Source organism: Ambystoma mexicanum, chromosome 12 (assembly GCF_040938575.1).
Source record: "Ambystoma mexicanum isolate Mex_15411 chromosome 12, UKY_AmexF1_1, whole genome shotgun sequence".
Classification (NCBI taxonomy): domain Eukaryota; kingdom Metazoa; phylum Chordata; class Amphibia; order Caudata; family Ambystomatidae; genus Ambystoma; species Ambystoma mexicanum.
Window position 1 is genome coordinate 170,846,716 of NC_090936.1, and position 27,268 is coordinate 170,873,983.

General features: G+C 47.6%; 1 protein-coding gene across 1 annotated transcript in view; it reads right to left on the reverse strand.

The window, feature by feature from the left end:
- Positions 1 to 398: 398 nt before the first annotated feature.
- ZFC3H1 (zinc finger C3H1-type containing) overlaps positions 399 to 27,268 on the reverse strand; it is a 1,590,362-nt gene continuing 1,563,492 nt past the window's right edge. The window contains exons 34-35 of the mRNA XM_069628251.1: positions 1,418 to 1,480; positions 399 to 1,292 (exon numbers count right to left, since the gene is read on the reverse strand). Of these exons, the coding sequence (XP_069484352.1) occupies positions 1,155 to 1,292; positions 1,418 to 1,480 (201 nt within the window). The 3' untranslated portion in view covers positions 399 to 1,154. The remainder of the gene's footprint in view (positions 1,293 to 1,417; positions 1,481 to 27,268) is intronic.

Sequence of the window (27,268 nt, forward strand, 5' to 3'; positions counted from 1 at the left end):
TTTCTAGTGTGGAAGAAGAACAACTCGGTAGCAAACTAAAGCACACATCCCCACTACCCCGTCTCCTCCACCCTCCCTCCCTCCCCACCCCCCCGATTTCCATGCTGGAAGCCTGGTCTTTTCTCAAGAGTTTCAAATTGACTGGATATCTGGAAAAAAGTGAGCAGAATCCTCTCAACAGGTTTTATCTGGTGTAAATTGTAAAATTGCTGGTATTATCAATTGAACTTTTGCACTATGCAAATGTTTGCAGTCATTCTTCTGAACGGAAAAGTGAATCAAGACTGGAACATAGATAAAATCAAAACTTTTAAATCCGGCACAGAAATAAAGAGACAGCACAATTTTTTTTTAAAAAAGATAAATTATATTGAAAATATTTGTATAAACAATTGTAATACTCTAGTGCTGCAGTATTTTATTACAGAACAGTGTCAATAATTACTGTTATATCAACTGTTAAACTTTTATTATAAATTAAATCTCTTTACAAAATAATTGCACATAATATTGACCACTCTTGGGTTCTGATGCACTGGTGAGCTTTACAGTCTTTGCAGCGAGACCAGAATGCAGAAAGGGCAGTGAATAACCCTCAGGAAGTCTTCAAGTGCAACAGCAGACGTGTGGCCATGACAGTTGCATTTCCATGAAGACCAGCTGATGTAAGACACAAATCCTGTAATAAAGATCCTCAAAAAAGTTTTAAAAAACATTAAAAGTTAAAGGGGTCCCCATGAACCTTTATCTTAACTGTAAACAATAGCCCAGTACGTAAGCTCTCAATTTTTCTGGCATCAGTGAGTGGCAAGTGAACAGGAACAGAAGAACACAGGGGACACGCAAAATAAGAGGAACCTAAGCACAAAACAGAAAGAAACCAATAAAATGTCAGCCATTTTGAAGAACTATACTTACGTACATGATGTTACGAGACTCGTGCCGGGCCCAGAAGCTGAGCCAATGAGGAAATTCATATATCCAAATAGAAGGTCATGTTTACTGTTTCCGGGCTGAAGGACAGAAGAGTGTAGAACCTGGATATGATCAGAAACATTTGCTTGTCTACCACAGACTAGCAAGTAATCCACCTATTTGTGATGATTCAAAATTATTTGGTAATAAAAGAAATTAGGACCAACTGCACCAAGTGTTCAGTGACTCCTGCTTTCTGTGCTGGAAATGTTTAAATTTAAGAGCTCATCTAGGCTGACTCCAACCTCTTGGCACTTGGAAACTAGTTTTCTCAGGTTATCAGTTTTACCTCCTTCTGAAGCTTCAAATAAGAGTTGCTGCAAAAGACGGGGAATCAGACAAATAGGAATTAGCTACAGATATCCAATCATCATAGATATGGAAATGGCATATTGAAAAATCACATAAAACCTCAAAATGAAACAAAATATGAAAACATTACATCTTTCCATAGCGTTGCACACAGAGGTAACTTCTGCAGGGCCCTCTGGTATAAATGATGAACCTGTAAAACAAAAATATCAGGTGACTCCTTAAAGTTAACTGGACAGTCCACCTACAGGAAAAATCAACAGCAAACAACAAAGGTTATATATGAATCTTAAGCAGAATTTAGTGAAGAATTGAATGTAAAATATATTTAGGTTTGACCTATTTATTCTTTAAAAGACGCTGAACCCAGCGAAACCATGCATATGTGGCAATACGGACATTAAATACCAGCTAACAGGATTTATCGGACTCTAGAAAAACCAATCTGAATGAAAAAGGTGAAATGTAGCTAAGACAACAAAATTCCCTTAAGAGTAACATCTCATGAACAGGTTCTTCCAGAGAGCGAGTAAACTTTGAATGAACACAATAGGATACTTTACATGAGGGTAAGGCACAGAGTAGAATAACCTTGTTCAAACATTGGTTTTGCAGCATAAACGGCTTTTTCAGTACCAGCATGATTCAGATGATGTAAACCATACCAACATTTTGTGAATGGTCATGCTTTTTTTAAAAAAAGAAATTTGTGATTTTTTTGGCCAAGTGGGGAAATAATTTGAGAGCCGCCACATTAGCAGGGTTCCCCCTTAGGCTGACAGAACAATGCACCATTATATTTTTGTAGGCTTAAACCTAGGCATAAAAAGAAAACTCAACAGAGCCGTTACATATATGTTCTGAACAACTTACAAAAAAGGAATTTGGAATTACATATCTAAATTGGGATAGAGGTAGTGAACAAAATGGCATCTATGACAATGGCAACATGCATCTCTAAATCTTAAATATAGACAATTGTTTGGCAAATGTTTCCTTTCATAAAATTACAATGGAATTACATGCTTAGGCTTTCTTTAATTTTTGGATAAAATTAAAATAATTTTTTAAAAATCATAAAATTCTACAACTAATCAGTTATGCAGAGCTGCTCCACTTATTCCCCATTACCAACTAAAAAACCTTCTGAATAAATAGTCCTTTACACATTATCTCCACATATTGAACATTCCAACTCTTTCAAGTGGATGATTGATTTTCTAGTACAAGTCGATCGGCCCAACTCCAGAGGAGGTGGCCTGGCTATCATTGCTAAAACAACGCTAGCTGAAAGACTCACCCCACCTCCAGTAATGACTTCTTGCAAACTACTCTCAGCTAAAGTAACTATTTCTAACAACAGTACACTAACCATTCTTCTTATGTATAGACCCCCAGGCCCTCTAGGTAACTTTGAGGAAGACCTCTCTAGCCTCCTCACTAACAACATCAGACTCCACCCAGCTCCTACTACTAGGTGATTTCAACTTGGGATTTAACGATGTTGAGGATAAACAGGCTCAGTCTATACAATCTATTCTAGTCGATCATGGCCTCTCCCAAAAAGTCTTAGCCCCTACACATATAAAAGGACGCACATTAGACTGGATAGCCAACCGCAATTGCGCCACTACCATCTCCAACATCACACCCCAAACCTGGACCGACCACCACCATCTCATCTGTTTCTCATTGAATATAGAACCGCCAAAATTAGCTACTCGTGAAATAGCACCAGCCTTGGCAACTAGAAGCAAAAAAAAAATTAGTGCTGAAAAACTACTCCCACCTCTACCAGCTCTTACCACTAGCGCCTTCAATTCTGACGCAAATACGCTAGTTGAGACATTCAACAAAACCATGTCCAATGCCTTGGATACGATTGCCCCTATCAAACTACGCAAAAATAAAAAAAAGAATCGCACCTCAACACATGGTTTACCCCCATTTTAAAGAATTACGAATCCAAAAACGTAAACTCCAAGCTATCTGGAGGCATACACCTTCAGTTGAGAATAAAACTCTACTTACAAATTTTGCAAATAAATACAAGGAGGAAATAATCCAAACCAAAAAAGACACATTCAATGAGAGAATTAGTAAAGCTAACTCGGACTCCAAAGAACTTTTCTCCATCCTCCGGGAAATGGAAAACCTGATTGCTCCCACAGACAACGTCCCTAAAGACAATGAAAAGAGCTTCCTTGAGTTCCACAGGAACACAAACCACCACCCAGACAGATGCACATAGATCAGATACACTAAACAACTGCAAACCTTTCAGGTTTACCAACATATCCATTCTGGAAACTGAAAAGGCCATATCTTCTCTGAAACCATCAAATTGCCAAGGTGACAGTTGCCCGGCACAAGTTATCAAGGACGCTAGAGACTTAGCACCCTTCATCGCTAAGCCAATTAACGCCTCCTTTAGAACTAACACGGTAGACACCAACCTCAAAGAATCCTGGGTACTGCCTCTCCTCAAAAAACAGACCCTTGACCCAGCTATCCCCACAAATTATAGGCCCATTACCACGGTCCCATTCCTCCTGAAAATTATTGACAGAGTAGCCTACCTCCAAATCCAAAACTACCTGGAGAAAAACCAACTACTAGGATCACGCCAATCTGGGTTCAGACCACAACACGGTACTGAAACGGCCCTAATTGACCTCAAGACACAAATCGATGAGTTGAAGGATAAAGGTAATACAGCTATGCTCCTCCTCCTTGACTTATCGGCGGCCTTCGAACTGGTGGACCATGCAGTGTTATGCAAGCATCTAGCATCTTCCGCCTATTTCTGAAGCGAAGCTATAGCCTGGGTACAATCCTTCCTAGCCAACCGTACGATGAGTGTTCTCCCGTGTAGCTCCAGCGGACCCAATACAAATCACCTGTGGTGTTCCACAAGGTTCATGTGTCTACCCTACAATGTACAATATCTTCACTAAGCCACTCTTCGACAAACTTGACAGATTGGGGGTAACCTATACTAACTACGCAGATGACATGCAGATCCTCATACCACTATCTGGCAACTTTGTTGAAGACACTGCGCTAGTAAACAAGATTTACCTCCACATTCAGGCATGGATGGCCTCTCACGGCCTCTGCCTGAATGACGACAAAACAGAGATACTGATCCTGGGTTCCGACTCCAACCTCAAAAAACTTAGCCCTAGCTATACTGCCTTTAATATTGATGGCAACATAATCAAGGTGGTAACGGAGGTAAAAACATTAGGTTTTTACCTTGACTCCACCTTATCTCTTAAGAAACAAGTTAACTCCTTGGCTTCATCTACAGCCTACACCTGCAAAATAATCAGGGCCTGTAGACCCCAACTCTCCAAAACCAACTGTATCACTCTAGCCAACGCTTTAGTAATGTCTAAGCTGGACTACTGTAATGCCCTATATGCAGGTGCCAATCAAACTGTCAAACAAATTGCAAATACTGCAGAATAATACTCTTAGAGCAGTCCTGGACATACCCCGTAGAGTGCATACATCTAATATCAGGAAAGACCATCACTGGCTAAAAATTAGTGACAGAATACTCCTCAAGACGATATCTCTCACCCACAAAGGACTGAACAACACTGCGCCCCCATATATCTCGGCCAGGCTGACCAGTAAATCCTCCAGTCACCATACTAGAGCGTCTAACCATCTTGCACTAGAAATCCCTAGATTCAGACTAACAAAAGCAGGTGGAGCAAGCTTTCCTGTTGGAGCTGCCCATACCTGGAATGCTCTCCCTACTGCATTGAGAGCTGATCAACCCTATTCCAGATTCAGATGCAATGTGAAAAGCTGGCTCTGGACAAAGGACGCACACTAAACTGTCCCCTGCACCAGGCCCATGGCATGGATCCACTATGTTGTGAAGTACCCACATTTCTTATCTTTACTGTAAATACTGTAATAACTAATAACTTGTAATGTATCCACTGTATGTACCACTATATGCAACCAAGCTTAAGTATTCTTGTTACCGCTGCATCCGGCTACCCCAGGGTTCGGAGCGCATTATCAAATAATAAACTAAACTAAGTGATTTTGCATTGGAATGACTTGGTGTATGCCCATCCTAACAAAATAAACGCTCATTGTGGAATTACCGGTAAGCTGGATGGGGAAAACACATTTCCCCAGATTTGTGTCAGGAGCACGTTGAACCATATTGACTTTAGTCTGGCCAGAGCATAAAAAGTACATGTTTGTTTGGCCATTTCATGGATTCCCATGACTCGGTGGAAATTGTGATGCCTTTAGCACAAACCGGAGGTACTCAGCATTCAAATGACCTTGTCCAAATACTGAAGACCTTGCACACAATACTTAATGCCAAACTCCACCAGGGTGTTTTTTTCCCTCAAAGCTTTGAGGGGAATGAGACAGGGCTCCCCAGTTAAAGATTTACCATACAGATTTTCCACTAGCTCTTTGTGCAATGTGGCCTTCCACTGCCCTGAACCAGTTCTTCATTACAGAATCATCCATGCCTTGCTTGAACTGCACATGAAACATACATTGCCGGCATTCCAAAAGACCAAACATGTGGTAATTATCATTGAAACTCATGGTTTAAAAGTGCACACCTTATACTTTGTTGTATGAATTTGGAGAACAGGGATGTCAATGTCAATCAAAAAGGACTTAAAATAAGCCATTTACAGATGGCAGAGGCATTCCCATGAAGGTTCCCTGTACTGTGGGATGATTCAACCCACGTGTGCTCTGCCATGCGGCATCACTGTGTTCTGATGGTGCCAGAAACATCAAAATGGCCGCAAAACCCTTGTGCGCGCCTAAACCTCTGAAAATTGCGCTCTGCAAAGCACAAAAAGATGGCTGGCCAATCTACCACACATGTTGTCAGTGCTGGAACAGAAATCTCACCCCTGAAATATGTCACTGGGCTCCACAACATGTGAAAATGGAGCACAGAGGGGAAAAGCAGGGCTCTGCTAAAAGAAATCCAAAATCTTGCTCTAAATCCCTTTTTTCTTTGGTGCTGAAACTGCACAATGCTGGCACAAAACACCCGTAAACATCCAAAATTCTTACTTGGTGCTACAATTCACTTAGTTCAAGAAATCATTGTGAACTTACAATGTCCTGAAGAGCTGAAGGTATCAAAGAAACATCCACAGCAAAAGTTGCCTGCCTGTGGAATCTGTCAAAATCTGGGCACAGTACCCGTGGCTGCCTGAATGACAACTGTCAGAAGCCTGCATGATAAACTTTAAAACTTAGGTAAACTGAAATCAAATGTGTACAATCTAAGTGGCCTGTTACTGAGAGTAATACAAGTTGTAATTGTTTGAGCCCATGGTTTAGAATCTGGAATAAGTGTTCTAGCTGCAAGTTTGAAATCACAAGTTTGTTTTAAGCCAAGGAAAAATGCAACAGAATTAACATTTAAATTTAAGCCTGGCTAAAATCCACCCACACTGGAATAACAGCTTTCCTCGCAGAGCTAAGGCCTCTCCCCCCAGCTCTTCTCCAGCAGGAAATCACACCTAAGTGATGATTATAGGGTGGAGGGAAGTATTTTGTCTGCAGGGGGAAGACGACAATGGGCATCCTCCAGCTAAAGGAAATGCAAAGTGTGAAGGGTCGTAAATGGCCTTTGCCAAGGAACAAACAGGGCGGAGATGCTCCTGGGTCCCAGGGAGAGACCAAAGGGGTGGAGCTAAACAAACATTTGTTGCTTAACAAGGACAAAGGACATTTTAAAAAGACTGATAACTTACTATGTAAAATTGTGCAAAATATACAAACAGCAGGATGCACGGGTGAAAAGGCGCCAGAACTCTGACATGTTCTGGGAAGAATCGGCAGAAAATGTGATATTACACAAAATGTATTGCTGATAGAAGTATAAAACTTTAGACACGTATGCCCATGTTCAATGCGCACAGTTGTAGAAATTTGCTCCTAAATTGGACATTGTGTTCTGGATGAAAAGGGCAAAATTCTGTGAAAAGCAGACAAGATCCCACAGCGACGGGGCTTGGAGGAGTTATCTGCTACACAAAATATGTAATCTGTATATATGGTTGTTATAGAGGTTGCACATGTGGAAATATGTATTGTACTGTTAGGGAGAATTCTCTGTTTAGGCTCAATTTCCTAACCTAGTGAGTCCCCCAGCAGCTTTGCTGGATTTCTGAAGTTTTTTTTTTTTCACCTGCCAAGAGTGAGACTCTTTCTCCCACTCTTGGACATGATTTGTGGTGTTCCTTTGACTGTTTGTTTTATGGGCTATGGGTTCCTTTACTCCATAGGGTCTCTCGTGTTTTTACTATGTGTGTTACACAGCACCCTCCGTGCAGTGACACAGGGGTGTCATAGTGACACCCCACCATAGACTCCATACCCTGGGAATGACTACTGTCTCCCAGGGCATGTAAAGTCACCATTGGCTTTACTAGTCCCAAATAATGACAGAAACCAGTACAAACCATCACATTGTGGACGTACTGATCGGGGCAATTCGATTGCCCCGGTGTCTGTTAGTCGAGGGGGCACGTCTCTGTCCCCCCTGATCGAGTTTTGGCTGGTGGCAGTGGATACTACTTTTTATATTCGACCGCAAATATATCTATGGGATTTTTCCATTGTTCAAGGCTACCAACTTTAATTATTTAATTCTCATAGCCTCGAACATACCGCCTGTTTATTTATTTAATATTAATTCGCCGGTTGGTATTTTTTGCCAGAACTCTATTCTAAAATGGCGTTTGTGTTCTCTTCTGTGACTCCAACCCAAGTCGAGCCCTTTGTTCCACTTTTTGGCGGGCTTCTCCACAGATGCCTCCAAAAGTGGCGCCACTCTGTCTGGGTACCACAGGGGATGAGGGAGGGGGTTTAGGCACCCTGGACTGAGTTACCTAAGTCGCACTCTTGTGTGATTGGCCCAAGTGGTGAGCCGGCCGGCTCATCACTAAGCATTTTTTATTGACAGCTAGGCTGAGTGAATGGGGGTGTGCTGCATAAAAGCAGGGCTTTTGGGACTGGAACTTTAGAGGTCGCCACAGGACCTGAGAATCCGACGAGGGAGAAGCTGAGCCGACCTGCTACGACGACACCACCGGTGGAGCCCTGCGGAACAGACTCACCACTTCCCGACGACAGAGAAGATCTCCCGGCTGGAGAGTCTTCTTCCCCTGACTGGTGGGCACAACCAGTTTACCTTCTTTTCCTCGCATCCCAGGACGTCTTGTGGTCGAATTGCCCGTGCCAAGCACCCCGGCAACCTGATAGCCACTTACCACTGGACCGCAAATAAAACTCTTTTTTGACCTGAGAACTCCGCGGCTGGTTTCTTCCCTGGCAGTGCAACGGACTCCTGTCTTCCTCCGTGACAAGGTCCTCTCTTCGCCCGGACGAAGCACCGACTTGCATCCGTTGCCAGGAACAACTGCCCCTGCTGGAGTATTCTCACCACTTTAAGGTACCGTGTCCGTCCGCCAGGCCTCCCTTTCTAAAGATTCCTACAAGGTAATAATAATCCCTTAACCTTCTGGACTGGGCTGGCCGCCTTGACCATCTAACTGGTCCCTTTCTTTCAGTCCAACTTCTTTCTGAACCTTTTTCGAGACTTTTGTGCACTTTTCAACCGTGTGACCTTGGACACATTTCGTTCTGATCCTCAAAGTGGATCCGGCTTTCTGAACTCTAACTTCACGGTTTGACTCTGCCTTCCTCTCTTGCTGTGTTCTTTTGAAAGTGTTGGGATCTGTTTCAATGTATGCTCTGCCTTTCTCTCCCTTTTAAACCGAATTATTAGAGTGCCATCTGCGTTACGCGCTCACCGTTGTCTGGAAATAAGTGGGGCTTTACTTAAGACTTGTCTAATATTCTTTTAAGGGAGTCTATATCTTGTATTGACCGTGTTTTTGAACTGCTTAATATTAGTGCCTGTGTGTTTTATTGGATGTGGTTTTAAATAAATAATTATATCTCTTTTACACCAAGCTCAGGTCAGTGTTTGCTTGTTCTATTGTGTTCTTTTGACCTATTGTGAATACTCTTTATACTGCCTAAGTCTTCTTGAGGGAAGTCTGACTGCTCAGCCACAGCTACCAAGTGAATTTGTGTGGTACAGACTGCTACCAAGTGGGTTTACTGCCAAACACCTGTAGTCTTAAATCTTTTGTAGTGGTCCCAGAGGGAACTGCACAGGTTTCTGCCTAACATGTACCAAAAGTAGATTTTGTCTTCAAGGAGCTAGGGGTGGATTCTAAGCCTCATAAACCCACACCATACAGATGACACACTGTTTTTCTCCTCCTATCAAGGCAGAGGAGACCTTGACCAATCCCTGTCAAAGGGCCGATCTTAGGCTAATCCATAACACACACACCCTTTATCATAAGCATAAATAGAGACAGCAGAGGGCAGGAAAGGACAGACAGATTCACCCACTTTCCGAATGCTGGCGGAGCACCCTGCTGCAGAACTATCCATCTTACTTGCTCCAGACTTCAGAAAATTGGCAAAGCAGAAAGGCCCATTGCATAGCCGAACCATTTGCAGCTAGGCCTTAAATGTCCAGAACCAACCCCAGAAACCTAAGGGGACCCAAAAGACAGCCGGGCTATGCTGTACTGCTTGCCTGCGGAACTAATTATCATCAGGACCAAAAGATCCAATCCAGCCTGGTGCCGTGCTGTGACCAGAGCCATTGCAGATCCGATCCAGTCCTGTGCCGTGCTGTGAACAGACCCAGTTCAATCCGATGTGCCCAGCCGTCTGACCCAGAACCAGATTCCCTTCTCTGACCAGAAATCTTGATGGACCAGAATCCTGACGGTTCCGTTTGAAACATGTCTAGTGAGTATCTAGAGATAGAACTGTGTCACTAGCTTATGTACTGTCCATAGTTAATCCCAATCTTAAAACCACCCTATATTGTCTTCAGAACCTGATATTGGAAGGAGTATTTTTGAATTGTCAGAACTTTCCTTGCGCTGAGTTTCTCTAATTTGTATTCTAAAATCATAAGTCAATGTTGCGAGTAACTAAAGTGAATCCCAGAAAGGAATTGAGTATCCACCACATGAAGGGTTCCCTGGCCAGGAACTGTGGAGATTCATGTGTGGCATTCTCCTTTTCTATAGTCATAATCTAGTGTAAGAAATCCCATTTGTCTATTAAAAGTGCATTCCTGTTTCCCATTCTTGCGCCTGTCTCAGAAAAACGACCTCCACTAAAACATCCAGAACTCCCTCAGTTTTTGTGCTAGAAACACAATTTCAACGTCTGCTAACATCCACAGCTTTAATTCGCATCTAAAACCGCATCCCAAATCCATACAGTTCTCCCGTGATCGAGAACTGAAAAGTTTGCCGCAAATTTTGTTTTAGGGAAATTATGACACGTGTAAAACAGCTTTTGATTGCTTTCGACCTTCATTTTAAGATTTCACCTTGTTTCTTAGTATCAAATCATTGCTAGTGTTTGTGTGCAACTATCCAATGCGGCTCCCATAAGAATTTAAACAATTTCAGCAATTTAAACCACATTTAGTGTTTTTACCCAATCCATTCTCAAGGTAACTTTTAAACCATTCTGACCGCTTGCCAATCAATTCTGTTTTTCTCTTGTGTTGCTGGGGGGAAATTGGGATTTATATTTAGTTTGAATTCTGCCATTCCTGAATACCTGCTCAACTGAGCTAGGCTCAACTAAGCAGCTCAGACATCAGGCACGTGGGAGGGTGGGTGCTGTTAGTGGTTTTGATTGAGTCAATGTGTGGCCAGCTATATCAAATTTCATTTTGCTGTATGCTAGTGGCAGAGGTGTTGAGGTACGTCAGGTGTTTCAGTGTGGACGGCTATATGATCTGCGAGACCGGATGAGCATAGCCATAGCTGTATTATACGGTACATGGATGTTTGGCAGTGCCTGCAGCTTATGTCCACAGACATGGTGTGAGGTATACATACCGTAGGCTTCGAGTTGTTCGGCTGGAGCGATCTTTGTCCACTGCGGACAGCGTGGTTTCATTATTCGTGCTCTCTGGTGGAGGAGCCTGAAGGGTGAGGGCAGATGAGGTTATGATGGAGTGCTGCCGCGAAAACTGCTGGCTTCTCTGGTGTATTTGTTAGGTAGGAGAGTTGTTGTGCATGAGACGACAGTATATCAAGATATGTAGAATTTGCCCAAAAAAAAAAAACTAAACATATATATATAGAAAAGGAATACACCCATTGCTAATGCTTTCTGAGCGGGGATGGATGGGAGGGGTGATGAGGAATCTGCTGGAGAAAATACTATAGAAAGAACATTACAGTAAGTCATTTCTCCTTCAGTGCTTTGCCTTTCTCCTGCAGATTCCTCATCAGATAGACTCTCAAAGCAGTGGACCAATGGAGGCTGGCAGAAAGCTCAGAGCAAAAGATTTTGTAGTACTGCCCTACCAAAAGGTGAGGGTCAGCCCCACAGGCGACATCTAGGCTACAGTCCCTCATAAAAGTGTGGAGTGATGACCAGGTTGCTGCTCAACTTGTCAGATTTCCCTTATTCGGCCGCCACTTGCCACACAGAAACTGAAGGCCCTTTTTGGGTCCAAGCTGTGAAAGCGCTCCTCCTACTTGGAGGGGTGCGTAAGTAGGTAAAACCAGGCAGGTCTATCGATTAACAAAGATGGAACACTGGCAAAACCTTTGGCAGGAACCCCGGTCTCACCTTAACCAAAACCTCTTTGCATAAAAATTGGGGTTTACAGCAAAGGGCCTGCAGATCGCTGACCCGCTTGGCGGAAGTAATAGCAACCAAAAAGCCTGTTTTCAGCATAAGCAGTTGCAAAGAAAAAGAATGCAAATGCTCAAGGGCAGTCGCCATCAGGAAGGTGAGGACCAGGTTCAAATCCCAATCCGGGACAACCAAAGGGACAGGCGGAAACTTTCGCAAGGCTCTCCAGGAATTAAGCAATGACCAGGATCGTGAAAAATGATCTTTGATCTGGAGACCTCTTGAACACAAAGCTGCCAAGTATCCTTTGATTGCAGTGTCCTGAAGGCCTGAAGGGACCATTGACAGAAGGAACTTTATCACTGTAGTGGTGGGGCAAGAGAAATGGCCAATTTCCCGTTCCCTGCACCACGCCTCAAATCCTCACCACCTACACAGAGATCTTGTCGAGTGTCTGTGTGCAGCCAGCAACACATCAAGCACCTCCTCAGAGAAGTTCCTGTCATCATATCTGATCCTCTCAAGAGCCATGCATGTATGTTTAGGGATTCTGGGTTTGGGTGGAGCACCAGAGCTTCCGAATGGGTTAGGAGTTCTGGGCAGCGAGGCAACCCGAAAGGTGGGCAGATGGTCAGATCCAGAAGGGCCAAGTACCATGTCCACCTCGCCTAGTCCGATGCCACCAAGATCATGGTTGCTCAAAACCTCAACCTCCTGAGAACCCAAGGAATGACAGGAATCGGAGGGAAGGCCTAGTGGAGAGGGAAGGTCCAATCTACTAGAAATGCATACACTAGGGCACCGTTCACTGGGAATTCCATCAAGCAAAAGTGTCTGCACTTCCTGTTGTACTCTGTGGCAAACAGATCCACTTCCGGGGTACTCCCGAGAGAGAAGACCTCTAGGACTTCCTGGCACACTTCCCACTCGTGCGAAACCATGCTTTGCCTGCTGAGAGCATCCGTCAAAATGTTCTGTCCCCGCCAGATGAACTGCCAAGACCGAGATTTGGTTCTCTAACAGCCAGAAATACAGCTGCATCAACTCTCTGCAGTGGGGAAAGGGAGCACACGCCTCCTTGCTTGTTCAGGTACTGCATAGCCACTGTATTGTCCATCAAGATGAGGATATGCCTCCCCTTCAGAGATGGTGCAAAAGCCTTCAGGGCTAACCTGATGGCACGCAACTCCAGCCTGTTGATTTGCCACCTGGCATCCAATTCTCGCAGTGAGCGCCCCAATCCTTCAGGGACGCATCCGTTAACACTCAGGCCAGAGGCCACGGAGACCAGAAGGGATTCCCCCACCAGTACATTCCTGCTGTTGGCCCACCAAGAAAGGCAATTGATCACAGACCTGGACACCTAGAAGACCGTCCTTGAGTGTTCCGCGGTACTGGGGACCACTGACCTAGCAGGAGCCATTGTAATGACCTAATTTGCAGCCTGGCCTCTGGCACTAGAAAAAAACAGGAGGCCATGAGACCTAAGAGGTGGAGGAAGATAGGCGCTGATAAAGTGGCTCAGTTCTGGAACAGCCTTACCATCTGCGCAATACCGACTACTCTCTCTTCGTGTCGAGGACTCGCTCATTGAACTGGAGTCTCTGGACTGGTGTTTTGTGTGACTTCTGGAAGTTCAGCAAGAAGCCCAGCCTGGGGAGTAGTGAACAGGTGTCCTGAAGTGAGTTAAGACCTGCACCGCCGACCTCCCACAGATCAGCCAGTCATCCAAGTATGGGAATACGTGGATGCCAGATCTCCGGAGGTGAGCTGCGACTACCGCCATGAGCTTGGTGAAGACCCTTGGTGCAGAGGTCAACACAAAGGGAAGCACCTTCAACTGATGGTGCTTGTTCCCTATAAGGAAACTCAGAAATGTCCTGTGCTTCTGATGTATTGGGCGCATGGAAGAAAGCCTCCTGAAGATCTATGGACACCAGCCAGTCCTGTAGCTCGAGAGCGTGGAGAAACTCAACGTCACCATCCTGGATTTGTCTTTCCTCAGGAACTTGTTCAAGGCCCTGAGGTCCAAGATGGAACGGAGACCACCTCCCTCCTTAGGTACATGGAAATACCGGAAATACCAGCCTGACCCCCTCTGCTCAGGAAGTCAGTACCTCTTCCACAGCACCATTCAACAACAGGGTTGCAGTTCTTCCTGGGGCTCCTGTTCCGGTTGGCATGGAGGTGGCGGGGGTCTGCTTGCAGGCTTTCTTAAGAAGGGCAGACAATAACCCCACCGCACGCGCTCCAGGATTCTGAGGTAATCTCCTGCCATTGTGGCCAATGCTCAGACAGCCATCCTCCAACCAGTGAGTTGTGGGAGGGGAAATCAAAGCGGCTTAGAGGACAGAGCCGCCCCTGCCACTGCTTGCTGGCCTCTGGAAGACCCCCTTTCCCTTCCAGTGTGCGAGAAATGCCCCTGCCTGGCCTGTGGGAGCTACGCCTTCCTGCCGTAGGGGACGCAACGCCTGTAGCCCCTTCCCCTAGAGGCAAAGCTGAACTGCAGGTTTGGCCGGCTCCGCACTTAGACTGAGCGATTCGGCTGCAAGCTTTGACTCCTTGAACTTCTCCAGGGTGTCATCAGACTTTGGACCTAAAAAATATTCCACGTCCAAGGTCATGGCCATAGCAGCGTGAACCCTAATGTCAATTCAGCAACCTATTCTGGGCATTAGGGTGAAACCCTGAGGAGCGCAGGTAGGCCTGTCTAAGCACAATGGCTGAACCCATCAATCCAACAATGCAGTCTGCTACGTCCAGACCGGTCTGCAGGGACTGCCTGGCCACCACCTTTCCATCATACACCAGTTGCCTGAAGTCGTCATGTAACACCCCTTTGGGAATGTATTGGACTGCATGTTCAACTGTCTTCCAAAAGCCAAAGGAATATTTAGCAAAACCACACAAAGCATTACTAGCCTTCAACGCCATGCTCCAGAAGGAGAAGATCTTTTTTGCAACACCAACAACTTTTGCCCTCACAGTCAGTGTGAGAGCTGAAAAAGATTGATTCCCTCTCAGCAGCCTGTACTTGGCTAAAGTGGAGTTGACCGGGGGAATAGACCAGGGCCGTTGCCATAAGGAGGCAACTGGGTTGGCTATAGCCAGGTTCAGTGGCATGTTTCTCTCTGCGATGGGACCTTCATTCAAGATATCAGTAAGCTCATACCATTGTACTGTTGCAGAAGTATTCAGCCCCAGAGTGTCTACCACTCGGTCTACCCGAGATCTGAATTTGGCATGAGTATGGCTGAGTCTGCTGCAGCTCAACATCCAGAGATCTATCAAGCAGACTAGCATCATACCCAGGACAGGAGGTCTGCTTGATCATCAAATCAATCCACTACACCGTGCCCTGAACATATAGGGCCGATGTCATCCGGAATATCGCCATCATCAGCACCGAAATTCTGCGCCATGGAGCCAGAAAAAATTCAGAATGGGAAAGCAGTGCAAGTGATCGATTGGCGATGGTCGGCATCAAGGGTCTGTCCTTCATTGTCAAAGTGGTGGTTCATGGCGCCGAATGGCTCTTGAGTGCCGAGGGCACGCGAGGAAGATCGGCCCTCGGCTCACAGGAAGTTCTAGGTATCGAAGGCTTGACTGCCTTCTTCAGAGCCGAGCATGATGGCTCTCCCGACGCTGATGGCGTTGGCATTAGTGCTACTTTGAGTTTGGTTCCACAAGCTCTGCAGAAGCGACCACGACCTGCTATTTTGGGGGCACGCCTGCACCTACAGCTGCCTTCTCCAACATCGCAAATCTTAAAATCTTCCAACTCTTGTCGAGGTGTCAGCCGCGCCAACTACTTAACCCCTTCTGAGGAATTGTCAGATCCGTGCTGGTGACACCTACTTTTTGTGAGAGGATGATGAAGAGGAGTGGCTCCATGAGTGAGAACGCTTCTTCGCCTTCCACTGACATGAGAGAGAGAGACTCAAAAATTCACAAAAGGGAACCAGTATTCTGGATCAGGCCTGATTTGGAGACTCTGAATGAGGAAGGAGGTTGCGGCTTTCACCAGCGCAGGAGTGTGGTGGGAATGGGTCCCATAAACAGGGACCCGACAAAGAACCTCTATCCGCTCAGGTATTAGTGGAAAAAGAAGAACATTGAGATCCAGAGAATGCAGGGACCCAGCTGGTACGATTAAGTCTTAGGAGAAATATACAGAGGGGAAAACCCATGGGAACACAACGATAATACATAGTACCTTAAAGTGTTCTTCAATTAATAGGCAACCAATGCAAGTGTTGACTAAATAAGTAAACCAAATAGTGTTGGCAGCGTAAAAATGGACAGCCACATTCTGAATGGCTTGTAGCCAGCTCAGAAGAAAATTGGAGATGGTAGTGCACATAGAATTATCAAGGGCAATGTGCACGTTGACCAGAGTGCCCACCAAAGTTGCACAGTCTTTTGGGGGAATATAGAGGCTTGTACATCAGAGTAGTCAAAGACAAAAAAGAAGACTTCATTGTTTCATTGATTTGAAGAGCTAAACTCAAAAATTGCAGCTGAAGGTCCTACAAGTTCCAAGGATGCACTTAATGGCGACGGCAGGAGCAAGGTAGCCCAGATGAGAGGTGGCCCGTCCACTGGTTGGTCCAGGGACACTTCTAAAGACCCATCAGGCACAGATCCTCGACTGGGTGTTCCCACCGGTCATGGGGTTGAAGCACCAAGGGCCTTCTTGAGATCAGGACAGAGGGTCCAGGTAGTCAGCGGGTGGCACTTCGTTGTAGGGGTCTTGGCCCCAGGCCCCAACTATCTCTTGATTGGCTGCAGTCCTCCTTCAACAAAGATATGGACTGGAAGCGCACATAGATCCACCAATGGTAAGGATTTGCACCATTCAAACTGACAGTGGCTATCCAACCATGATAAACTGATCCACATGTTGACCATTGCAGACAAAGGGGAAAACCTGTCTATTGGTCCTGCTGGATTTAAGCACAGCTTTTGACCTGCTCGATCATAAGCTGTTACAGTGTGCTCTGCAACACAAAGCAAACTGCTCTCCTGATGCAATCAGATGGATAATTTCTTTTGTCCCCGACAGGTCTAAAATCCACAGAGGGGGGACTAGAGGAACACGATTTCAGTAGAAAACCTGATTGATTGTGGTGTGCCGCAGGGCACGTGTCCCTCCCCGCTCCTGTTCAACATATATCTGTGGTGTCTCTGCGTAGTATTCGAGAACATCAGTGTCTTTTTTTACCAACTACGCAGATGACACCCAGCTTGTGGTGGAGCTGAGCAGGTGTTATAGCAAGGACAGCGGCAAGTTGGAAGCCATCTATAAAACCATTGAAACAAGGATGGCACAAAAGAACAAGTTACTCTTACCTGGTAACGTTCTTTCGATGGGATGGTCCGACGACATATTCCATATCTATGACAGTAATCACTACAGCTGTGCTGCTTCGGAAAATCTTTCGGCGTCTGCGTCCTGCATCTATGACATCGATATGCCGTCCTCGGGGACCTCCTCCGACGGCCGACATCACCAGATGTTATAAGTAGGACGCACGATGCCCGTAGCCTCAGTTGTAGTTTTTTCCCAGAACGTGTGGCACCAATCTTCTGCCAGTCTAACCACATAAACCTTGCGGAAACTCAAGCTGCAATCGCATAAGCAATTCTGTAGCGGGTAAGGCAGGGAGGGAGCGATATGCAATATGTCGTCGGACCATCCCATCGAAAGAACGTTACCAGGTAAGAGAGTAACTTGTTCTTCGAAGGGATTGGGTCCTCCAACGTATTCCATATCTATGACAGACTCCCAAAGCAGTACCAACGTAAGGGGGTGGGAAAAGAATTTAGAATATAGAAATTCAGAATGCCCAATCAAATTGCAGAGTAAAGGACCGCCTTTCCAAAGGCTAGATCCTGCCCACGGATAGAATCGAGGGAGTAGTGACGTATAAAAGTATGGACCGAAGCCCAGGTGGCAGCATCACAGATGTTACGAATAGGAACACCCTTCTGCAGGGCAGTAGAGGCAGCCATTCCCCTGGTACAATGGGCCCGCAAGCCTACCGGAGGGTCCTTACCCGCCAAGCGGTAACATTCAGAAATTGCCACGATAATCCATCGAGACAAAGTCTGCTTAGTAACAGCTTGTCCCAAATGCCTTCCAACGTAACCAATAAAGAGTTGATCATCCACTCTGACCCGGGACATGCTTGAAATGTAGTAACTTAAAGCTCGCCTAGGATCTAACCTATGGAGCCTCTCCTCGTCCTTACCAGGATGCAGAGGAGGATAAAATGCCAGAAGAATAACCTTCTGGCCTAAATGAAATTCCGACACCACCTTCGGAAGAAGAAGGACGAACTCTAAGGACAACCCTGTCCTTATGAAACACAGTGAAGGGTGGCTTAACTGAAAGTGCCTGTAACTCACTCACTCTGCGAGCGGAAGTGACCGCAACTAAAAACACAGTTTTAAGAGTTAACAGTCTCAAAGGGCAAGAATGTAAAGGCTCAAAAGGAGCACCCATTAGAAACTTGAGAACAAGGCTCAAATCCCAACCGGGCAGCTGGAAAGGTGACGGAGGGAACACATTAGTGAGCCCTTTTAGAAACTGAGAAATTAAAGGAATTTTAAAATGAGAACACTCCTCAGACGAGCGCTTAAATATGGACAGCGCCGCCAGGTGACCTTTAACGGTACCCACTTGCAAGCCCCTGTGGGTTAAAAAAGCAAAATAAGACAGAACCACAGGAATGTCACATGATAAAAGGATCCACATTCAGTCGCAGAACTTTCACCAACGGCAACGGTACAGGGACTTTGTCGCCGGCCGTCTGGCCGAAAGCAACACCTCCATCACGTCTTCAGGGAGGTCCCAATCCTTATAACTCAACCTTTCGGAAGCCAAACGTGCAGGTTGAGGGATCTGACCTTTGGATTGAGAACCTGACCCCCCCTCCCGTGAGAGCAGATCGTCTCGGTAGGGAAGACGACGTGGAGGGCAAATGGACAAGTCAAGAAGGTCCGGGAACCACGGCCTCCTGGCCCATGCCGGAGCAATGAGGATCATCCGGGAACCGAACCTCCGTAACCTCCGCAGCACTTGCGGGATGACGGGGACTGGAGGAAACGCATACAGCCAGTGGTCGAAGTGTATGAAAAGAAGTAGTGGAACTATGTTCCCTGCTGGCCTGCCCCCGCTCCCCACAAACCCATCACCACGCCCCTTCCCCCCCACACAATACAAACCCCCAACACTTTCACCTGCTGTTTTAGGGAACATTCAGTGCAGTGCACTGAAAGTGCAAGCTGCAACGTCTTCCTACACTTTTATTTTAAAATGAAACCATTCCGGAACGGTTTCTTTTTAAAATAAAAGTATAGGAGCTGTAACATGTAATTTAAAAAAGTAGAGGAGCACCGCTCCTGCTCACTTCGACCACTGCGTACAGCAGTGGGAATGACCACTCCACTACGAACGCGTCTCCTAAGACTCGTCTTGGAGGAAATTCCCGCAAGCAGAACCTTTCACACTTCCGGTTGACACTGGAGGCGAAGAGATCCACTTGAGGGGTCCCCCAAAGGGCAAAGATCTCCAGGAGAATCTACTGAGCCAACTCCCACTCGTGAGAGGTCGCGGTCTGCCTGCTCAGAGCGTCCGACGTCTCGTTTTCGTCTCCGACCAGATGAACTGCTGAGATCTCAATTTCCTGCTGGATTGCCCAGAACCAGAGCTGCATCGCCTCCCTGCACAGAGGAAGTGACCCTACCCCCCCACCCCTTTTTGTTGAGGTAGTGCATGGCCACTGTGTTGTCCTTCAGAATCAGGACATTCTTTCCTCGCACAGTCGGCAGAAAAGCCTTTAGGGCAAGCCTGACGGCCCTCAGCTCCAACAGATTGATATGGTGTCTGGACTCACGGAGACCAACGACCGCTGACTGTCAGTTCGCTGACATGAGCTCCCCATTCCGTGAGGGACGCGTCCGTCACAATTGTCACCTCCGGCCAGGGCAGCCAAAACGGAGCCCCCTTCATCAGATTGCTTTTGACAGCCCACCACAGAAGGTCCTGGGCGACCAAGGGCGGCACCTGAATGGGGTCCGACATCCTGGCGGAGGATTGAGACCACTGGAGCTCGAGTGCCCATTGCAAAGATCTCAACCGCAACCTGGCCTCTGGCACCAGAAGAATGCAGGATGCCATGAGGCCGAGCAATCTCAAGAATTTGAACGCAGGGAGACTCTGGGCATGTTGGAACTTTTGTACCATCTGCTGAATGTGATGAGCCCACACCTGGGGAGGAAAACACTGCCACAGGGACGTGTCGAGCACTGCTCCGATGTACTGGAGCCTTTGAGTTGGCGTCAAGTGGGACTTCTTTAAGTTGAGGGAGAAGCCCAGCTTGTGGAGGGAGTGGCAGGTGACTGACAGATGATCGAGGATTTGCTCGGGAGAGCGCGCCCTGATCAACCAATCGTCCAGGTAGGGGTAGACGTGAATCCCCCCTTTCCTGAGATGCGCTACCACCACTACCATGAGCTTGGTGAAGACCCTCGGGGCAAAGGTCAATCCGAACGGCAGGACCCGAAAATGAAAGTGCGAGTCACCAACCGCGAACCTCTGGTACGCAATCTGCCATGTCCAGACCCGACTGAACGGCCTCACACATGGCATCCTTGCCATCCTGTATCATAGCAAGAAAACCATCCCGTTCGTCCCCTTCGGGAATATGTTCAGCCGCTAAGGAAACAGTTCCACAGAGTGTGCGTGAAACATGACAAGGCACATACGGAGTTGGCTGCCTGAAGAGCCATACCCCCTGAAGAAAACACTTTCTTCGCCCAACCATCAAAACGCTTGTCGTCCCTATCAGGAGGGATGGTAGGATACGACGCCTGCTTTGCTGGGGCCGTAGCCGCCTGCACCACCAAACTCTCTGGAGTGGGGTGCGTGGTCAAGTAGCAGGGGTCGCTACAGGCTGGGCGGTATTTTCGCGGCAAAGACTTGCCCACTGCCGGGAGACTCTCCGGAGCAGTCCAAGCCGCCGCCACCCTCCTTTGCAGAGCCATATGGAACGGCAGTACCGGGTCAGTTGGTGAACCTTGGTCGAGGATATCCGTCAGGTCATCCTGCAGAAAATCCCCTGGTGGAGCAGACCATCGACATAAGGCGCTGGTACGAGGACTTGGCATGGGGGGCAAGCTCAGGCCTACAGAACTCCACCTCCAGAGGTGTCCAGACCACTGGCGTCATGCAGCGACTGACGCAGGTCCTCCATCTGGCTATGTCCAGAGATAATCTCGTCTGGTACTGCATCAGGAACCATTCCATCTTCAGAACCCTCATCCACCTCAGAAATATAATCAAGATGGTGGAAAGTGGGCACAGAATGGGGGACAAAGACATGTTTGGCCTTGGCCAGAGCCTTTCTAGGGGGTTCCACCGTGCCACGGGGTACCTCCGACAAAACAGCCTCAAAAGGCGTCAAGTGAAGCGGCGTCGACATCGAGCGTGGCACCGACACCATCGACGGCTTCGACACAGGCCTCGAGAGCGGAGCCCCGAGTGTGTCCTTTGACAGCCTGGGCGCCGATGACTTCTTCGGAGGCAGAGCCTTGAGAGTCCCTAGACGACCTCAGCGCCACAGGTGTCGACGTCTTCTTCGAAGACTTCACAGGTTCACGCAGTCTCGAGGGCGTCGAGGACCTGGACCTGGAACGGGCATGACTAGAACAATTCCCCTTGTCCGAGCGGGACCTTTCCCGCAAATCGTGCCGCCCACCCCAGCCCAAAAGGGTCCGAGCAGTGTCTCTAGTACCGTCACGCCCGACCCCACTCGGAGGCGCGGACGGACCGGTGCCCTGCGATTCACGAATCGCCAACATTTTCTTACCGAAGGAAACCCATTCCTCTGGAGTCGCTTGGTGGGATAAGCAACCCGCCGACGGGCGGAGTCCTCGGACGAGGAAGGCGACCGATGACTGCGCTTCCTGGAGTGCCTGGAAGAGGCAGAGGAGTGGCGGGACCCACTCCGGGACCGAGACCACTGAGACCTACGACGACAATGCGGAGATTCGCCCCTCAAATCGTCTGTCGAAAGCCCAGTGGACCTCGACTTCCGGGGCTTGGACACCTTACCGACCGACAGCTTCTTCTTACACTCCCGCAAGGCCTTGGATGTAAGCGACTGGCAGTCAACACAATCATCCGTGTCGTGGGCCTCCCCGAGGCACCAGAGGGAGGCGTTGTGCGAGTCCGTCACCGACATCTTTGACCCGCAGTCCCCACACTTCTTGAAGCCCGGACACGGGGTGGAAGAAGAGGAAGACATCCTGATAAACTTCACAACGAACAGGTTCGAAGAACCGAAAGAACAAACTCCAAAGAGTCGAGTCGCAGAAAAAACGGAACTGAAGCTACGGGCGTCGTGCGTCCTACTTATAACATCTGGTGATGTTGGCTGTCAGAGGAGGTCCTCGAGGATGGCGTATCAACGCAGGACGCTGAAAGATTTTCTGAAGCAGCACAGCTGTGGTGATTACTGTCATAGATATGGAATACGTCGGAGGACCCAATCCCCTCGAATTGTATGTGCTTAAACGGGAAGACTTTGTCGATCTTTGGATCCAACCAAGCTTGAGCCAAACTTAACCCAGAGTTCAAGTCATTCACATTTGAGGATGTAACTATTCCAGTTAGCGAAAAAAGTGAAAATTCTTGGCTTATATTTAAAAGCCTCCTTAGGTGCAGAATCGCAAGTAGCACATCTGCATAGAAACTGCCAGTACTATTCTCAGGCGTCTCAAGAACATTAGGCCATATTTAAATGAGGAAAACAGTGCCACCATAGCTAGAGCTACGATCTTATCATGCCTGAACTACGGAAATGCCTTGATGATTGGTGCAAGCCAAAGATGTCTTACCAAATGCCAGACCATTCAAAATAACGCAGTAAGAATAATCAAAATTAAAAAAAAGGAGAGACCACATCATGAAGGACAGAATTGACCTCCATTGGCCAGCTGTAAAGGAGAGAATCTCCTTCCAAGAGTTTGACGCTGGCTCATAAAGGCCTATTTGGACAGGCTCCAGTCTATCTTAAAGAGAGAATCGGTCAATCCGTCCCCTCGAGATAATTAAGATCTGAAACACAGTCACTGATCAAATGCCCAGCTTTCAAGCGCACAAACGGCCTGGGCAGATCTTTTCCAGTTGAGCTAAAGCTTGAAAGAAATTACAACAGTTTCAGAAAAAAATGAAAGCGCTACTTTTCAAATAAATATCTTACAATAGGCTAGAAAAAAACTGAGTAATCTTTGCCTCGTGTTGACCTGTAAAATTTCCTACGTCTTAGTGTTGCGCCCTGATGCCTGCAGCACAGTATAAATTAGTAAATAACAAATAAACCACTGGCCACACAATCTGCCATCAACGAACATTCAGGCACCTGGATGTGGACTGGGACCAGAAACACCACTCCCACAACTGAGCTTACGGTCACGCTCACCTGATTCCCACGGAGGCGCAGGTCTGGCTTCGAGTGCTGATGCTTCTTCTATGGTGAAGCGCAGGACTCTGAGGATGGACAGGAAGGGCCCCTCTACTCTGGCTTTTCTGGCTCGCAGGAATATTCCCCTGTGCGTGAAAGGGAGTATTACCTACTGACGGAATAATGCTCAAGCCTCCCACTCCCTTCCAACCCTCCACGATACCCTTCCACGATTCCCCGTGAAGTCTCACCTTAGGGTCTGGAAGGATGAGTTCTCCATCCTGCTTCTGATGCAGGGGCGCGTTGAAACCCAGTTACATCACTGGATTGAGGTTTGATGGGAGTTCAAAATAAGCTTGACTATTCAGGTGAGGCGCTGTAAGAGTTCTGTTGCAAGTTCAAAAGTTCAAGCTTAATAATAATGTTCATGGTCTTATTGCAGGAAGCGCTAATGCTTATGTCTTTTTCCCTTTAGGGGCCGGGGTTCGGAATGCCGGAGATATGGCGCCAACCCGAAGTGAAACGTGCAGTTCCAGTAAATGACAGGTAAGTTCTGGATGAGCCTTCAGGTAATGTCTTTGCATTCGCTCATTCAATGTCTTTGTCTTTTTTCCCCATAGGGGCCGGGGTCCGGAATGCCAGGAAGCGGCAGGACCCGAAATAAAATGGGAATGACCCAACAGGTAAGTCTTAGAAGAAAACTGAGCCTTTCCTATTCCCTTCCTTCTCTCACCTCGTCTTCTTGTCTTTTTCTCTCTAGGCTCTGAGAAGTGGGTGCGGATCCGGATGATCGCTGCTGAAGATGGAGGCGCCCAGGAAAGGTGAGTGAAATGCAGCGCTGCAACGATCGAAGCGAAATGCTTTTAAAATGATGTCTTCCCTTTCAGGATCGTCGGTGTGATGTCTCCGTGATGCAGCTTTAGCTGGTAAGGTGGTCTTTCTCTCTCCAATTCTCTCTTATCTCCCTTTGCAGGCGACCCAGGATGCTGACAGGCGTGGCTGAAGTCCAGATGCAGGAGCTGACACGGTGAGCGTCCAGCTGCGAGGAGCAGAACAATGCGAAGCGTGAGTTGCTGATCGGGCGTGGTTTAAATAGCTTTGGAAGGAGTTCCAGGCATGTATCCTTCCACCGATCAGGTATGTATCCTTCCCCGACCACACCCAGGTGGAAAGTAGTCCCACAGGTAAAGTAGTTCCATTCAGGCGTCAAGAGGGCCTGGATGTAGCAGCATGGTCTGCATCAGGTAAGTGCACCTTAAAACACTTGAACACATGTCTAGCTTTATGAGCCTGGCGCCTAAGGCGCCAGGACAGGGGTCCAACATGAGCCTGGCGCCTAAGGCGCCAGGACTGTGTCCAAAGGGCCCCAGCTTGGGCCCGCTGGCACTTCCCTGGGGGGAATGATGCCTGCCTCTGGGGTTGCTGGGTCGGACCTGGCTCCTTGGAGGTAGGCATCATGATACTTACACAGAAACTGCCAAAGGGGAAAAGGGCATGGGTGTTTGCGCCGGCAAGGGTTGTTGTGTTCTGCCTTCAAGCTACCCTGTAATCCAGATCTGCAGCAGACACCACCCACCTGGAAGGAACTTTAATTTAATAATTTTAGCGTTATCCCTGTAGGGGAAAAGGGCACGTGCGTTTGCGCCAGCAGGGTGTTTGTGACTGGCAGGTTTTAAGGAGCCTCTATTCTGCAATTGAAGCTCATTTTATGCTTGTTACCAGCTACTACCTGCTGGTGCATTCTGGCTTGCCGCGTTGCATTGACAACTGACACCGGAGGCCTTTTGAGGGCTACACGCTAAAAAGCACTTAACAGCAGCCAAGATCTGAAGTCTAGCAGTTGCACACAAGGCAGCACCAGGGCCATTTTAAGGAACCTTGGGACCCGGGGCACAGACTCCTTTGGGGCCCACCTCAAAACCAAAGAAATTACGGGATCAAAAAATCCATGGTCATCGCCCCCACAAATCTCTGTAACCAGTACCTAACAAACAGCTATCTTCTGAGCAATCATGGCATTAAAATTTATCAACATGAATTTCAACTTTCAGTATGGCACATGATCTATTTTTTTTTTAAACTCTTTATTTTTGGTATTTAACACACCATACAACTACACACCCACATTAGGGTGGACATTAACTTTGCGCCGTCGTCCTAAATCATCCCGCCGTCCCCCCCCCCCCCCCGCCAACACCCCTAACCCCGCTTCACCCGAGCTTAGTCTCTGCAGGTATTCGTCGCTCCCCCTTCTGAACCATGGCTTGAGGAAAAGTTGTCCTGGACAGAGATTCCATCAGGGTGTGCCTCCTGACTCTGAGGTGCCAATTGAGGGGGACTCCGCCTCACTCATCAGGAATGTTGTCAGCGGGCCCCATATGTCAGGTGGGCGAGCGTGTAGAGGTAGAAGTTTTATAAAGTCTGATTCTACATCCTGGTAGTGGAGTAAGTCTTTGCGCCAGGCTGCGCAAGAAGGAGGGGGGCCCCGGCCCCACGCCATGGCCACTCTCCTTCGAGCAAGTGTCAGCAGAACCCCCGCCAACCTCCTGGATGGGACGGAAAGCAGCCTCGTCATGCCGAGCAACGCTGCTGTATGTCTCGGGTGTATAGTTTCTCCAACTATCGCCATCGTCGTATCCAGCACTCGGTTCCAGAAAGGGGCTATTTCAGGGCACTCCCAGGCCAGATGGACAAAGTTCGCGGATAGGGAACCGCATCTCTTGCACTCTGCCTGCACGTCAGGGTGATGTTTGTTGGTCTTTTCGGGTGTGTGGTAGGTTTGATGGAGGAAGTTGAAATGGATGAGTTTGAGGCGTGAATTAAGTGCGATTTTCTGTTTCCGATTCAGGACGTAGCTCCAATCCTCATCTGAAATGACTGTCTAGTGCTCTTTCCCATCTAGATTTTGCACGAGTGATGGCGGGGGTCGTACTAGAGATTAGTGCTTTGTATATTTGTGACACCAACCTGCCGTCACCTTGAGCTTGAATAACATCATGCAGCAATTGCCAGGTAGGCGGTTGACACGGGAAGCCCGGCAGGAGGGACTGTAATGTGTAGCGAGTTCGGAAATAGAGGAAAACGTCCAGTGCGGTGTTGCTCCCTTTTATTTTTGCTTGGGCCGGTGTCAGGAAGCCTTCCTCCGTGAAGAGGTCTCCTAGAGTTTGTATATGAAGCTTATCGACCCATTGATGAAAGACCTTCTCTGAGGTTAGGGGGATTCCCGGTATAAACTTGACTGGTAGAACAGGGGAGTACCGTGTTTGCACCCCGAGCCTTTGGGCTAAGGTTGTCCAGACTTTGTACGTCGTGAGCATCGCGTTCATCGTGTGGCAGGGAACGGGGATCTGGCCGAAGATTACTGCAGTCAGAAAATTGGGCGTTGCCAGGGCTCGTTCCATCTGTACATGAGGGCGGATCGTGTGAGTCGCATACCAATGGCTGAGGTATTGTGCCTGGGCAGCCCAAAAGTATTTCTCCAAGTCCGGGAGGGCCAGTCCCACGTTGGGTACCGGAAGTGTCAATGTTGAGTATGCCACTCTGGCTGGTTTGCCCGCTCAGAGAAGCTCAAGAACTAAGCTTTTCAGCCTTTTCAGAAAGGTTTGCGGTAGTAACAGGGGGATATTGTTAAAGAGGTACAGTAGTTACGGGAGGACCACCATCTTGACCAGGGAGGCCCTACCTCAGAGCGTTAGTGGAAGCGTCTTCCAGCGTGCACCTTTGTCCTGGAGGGCCTTGACCATTTCCTCGCAGTTATTGCAAAACACCTCATGTTTGTCCAGGGACAGCTGTAT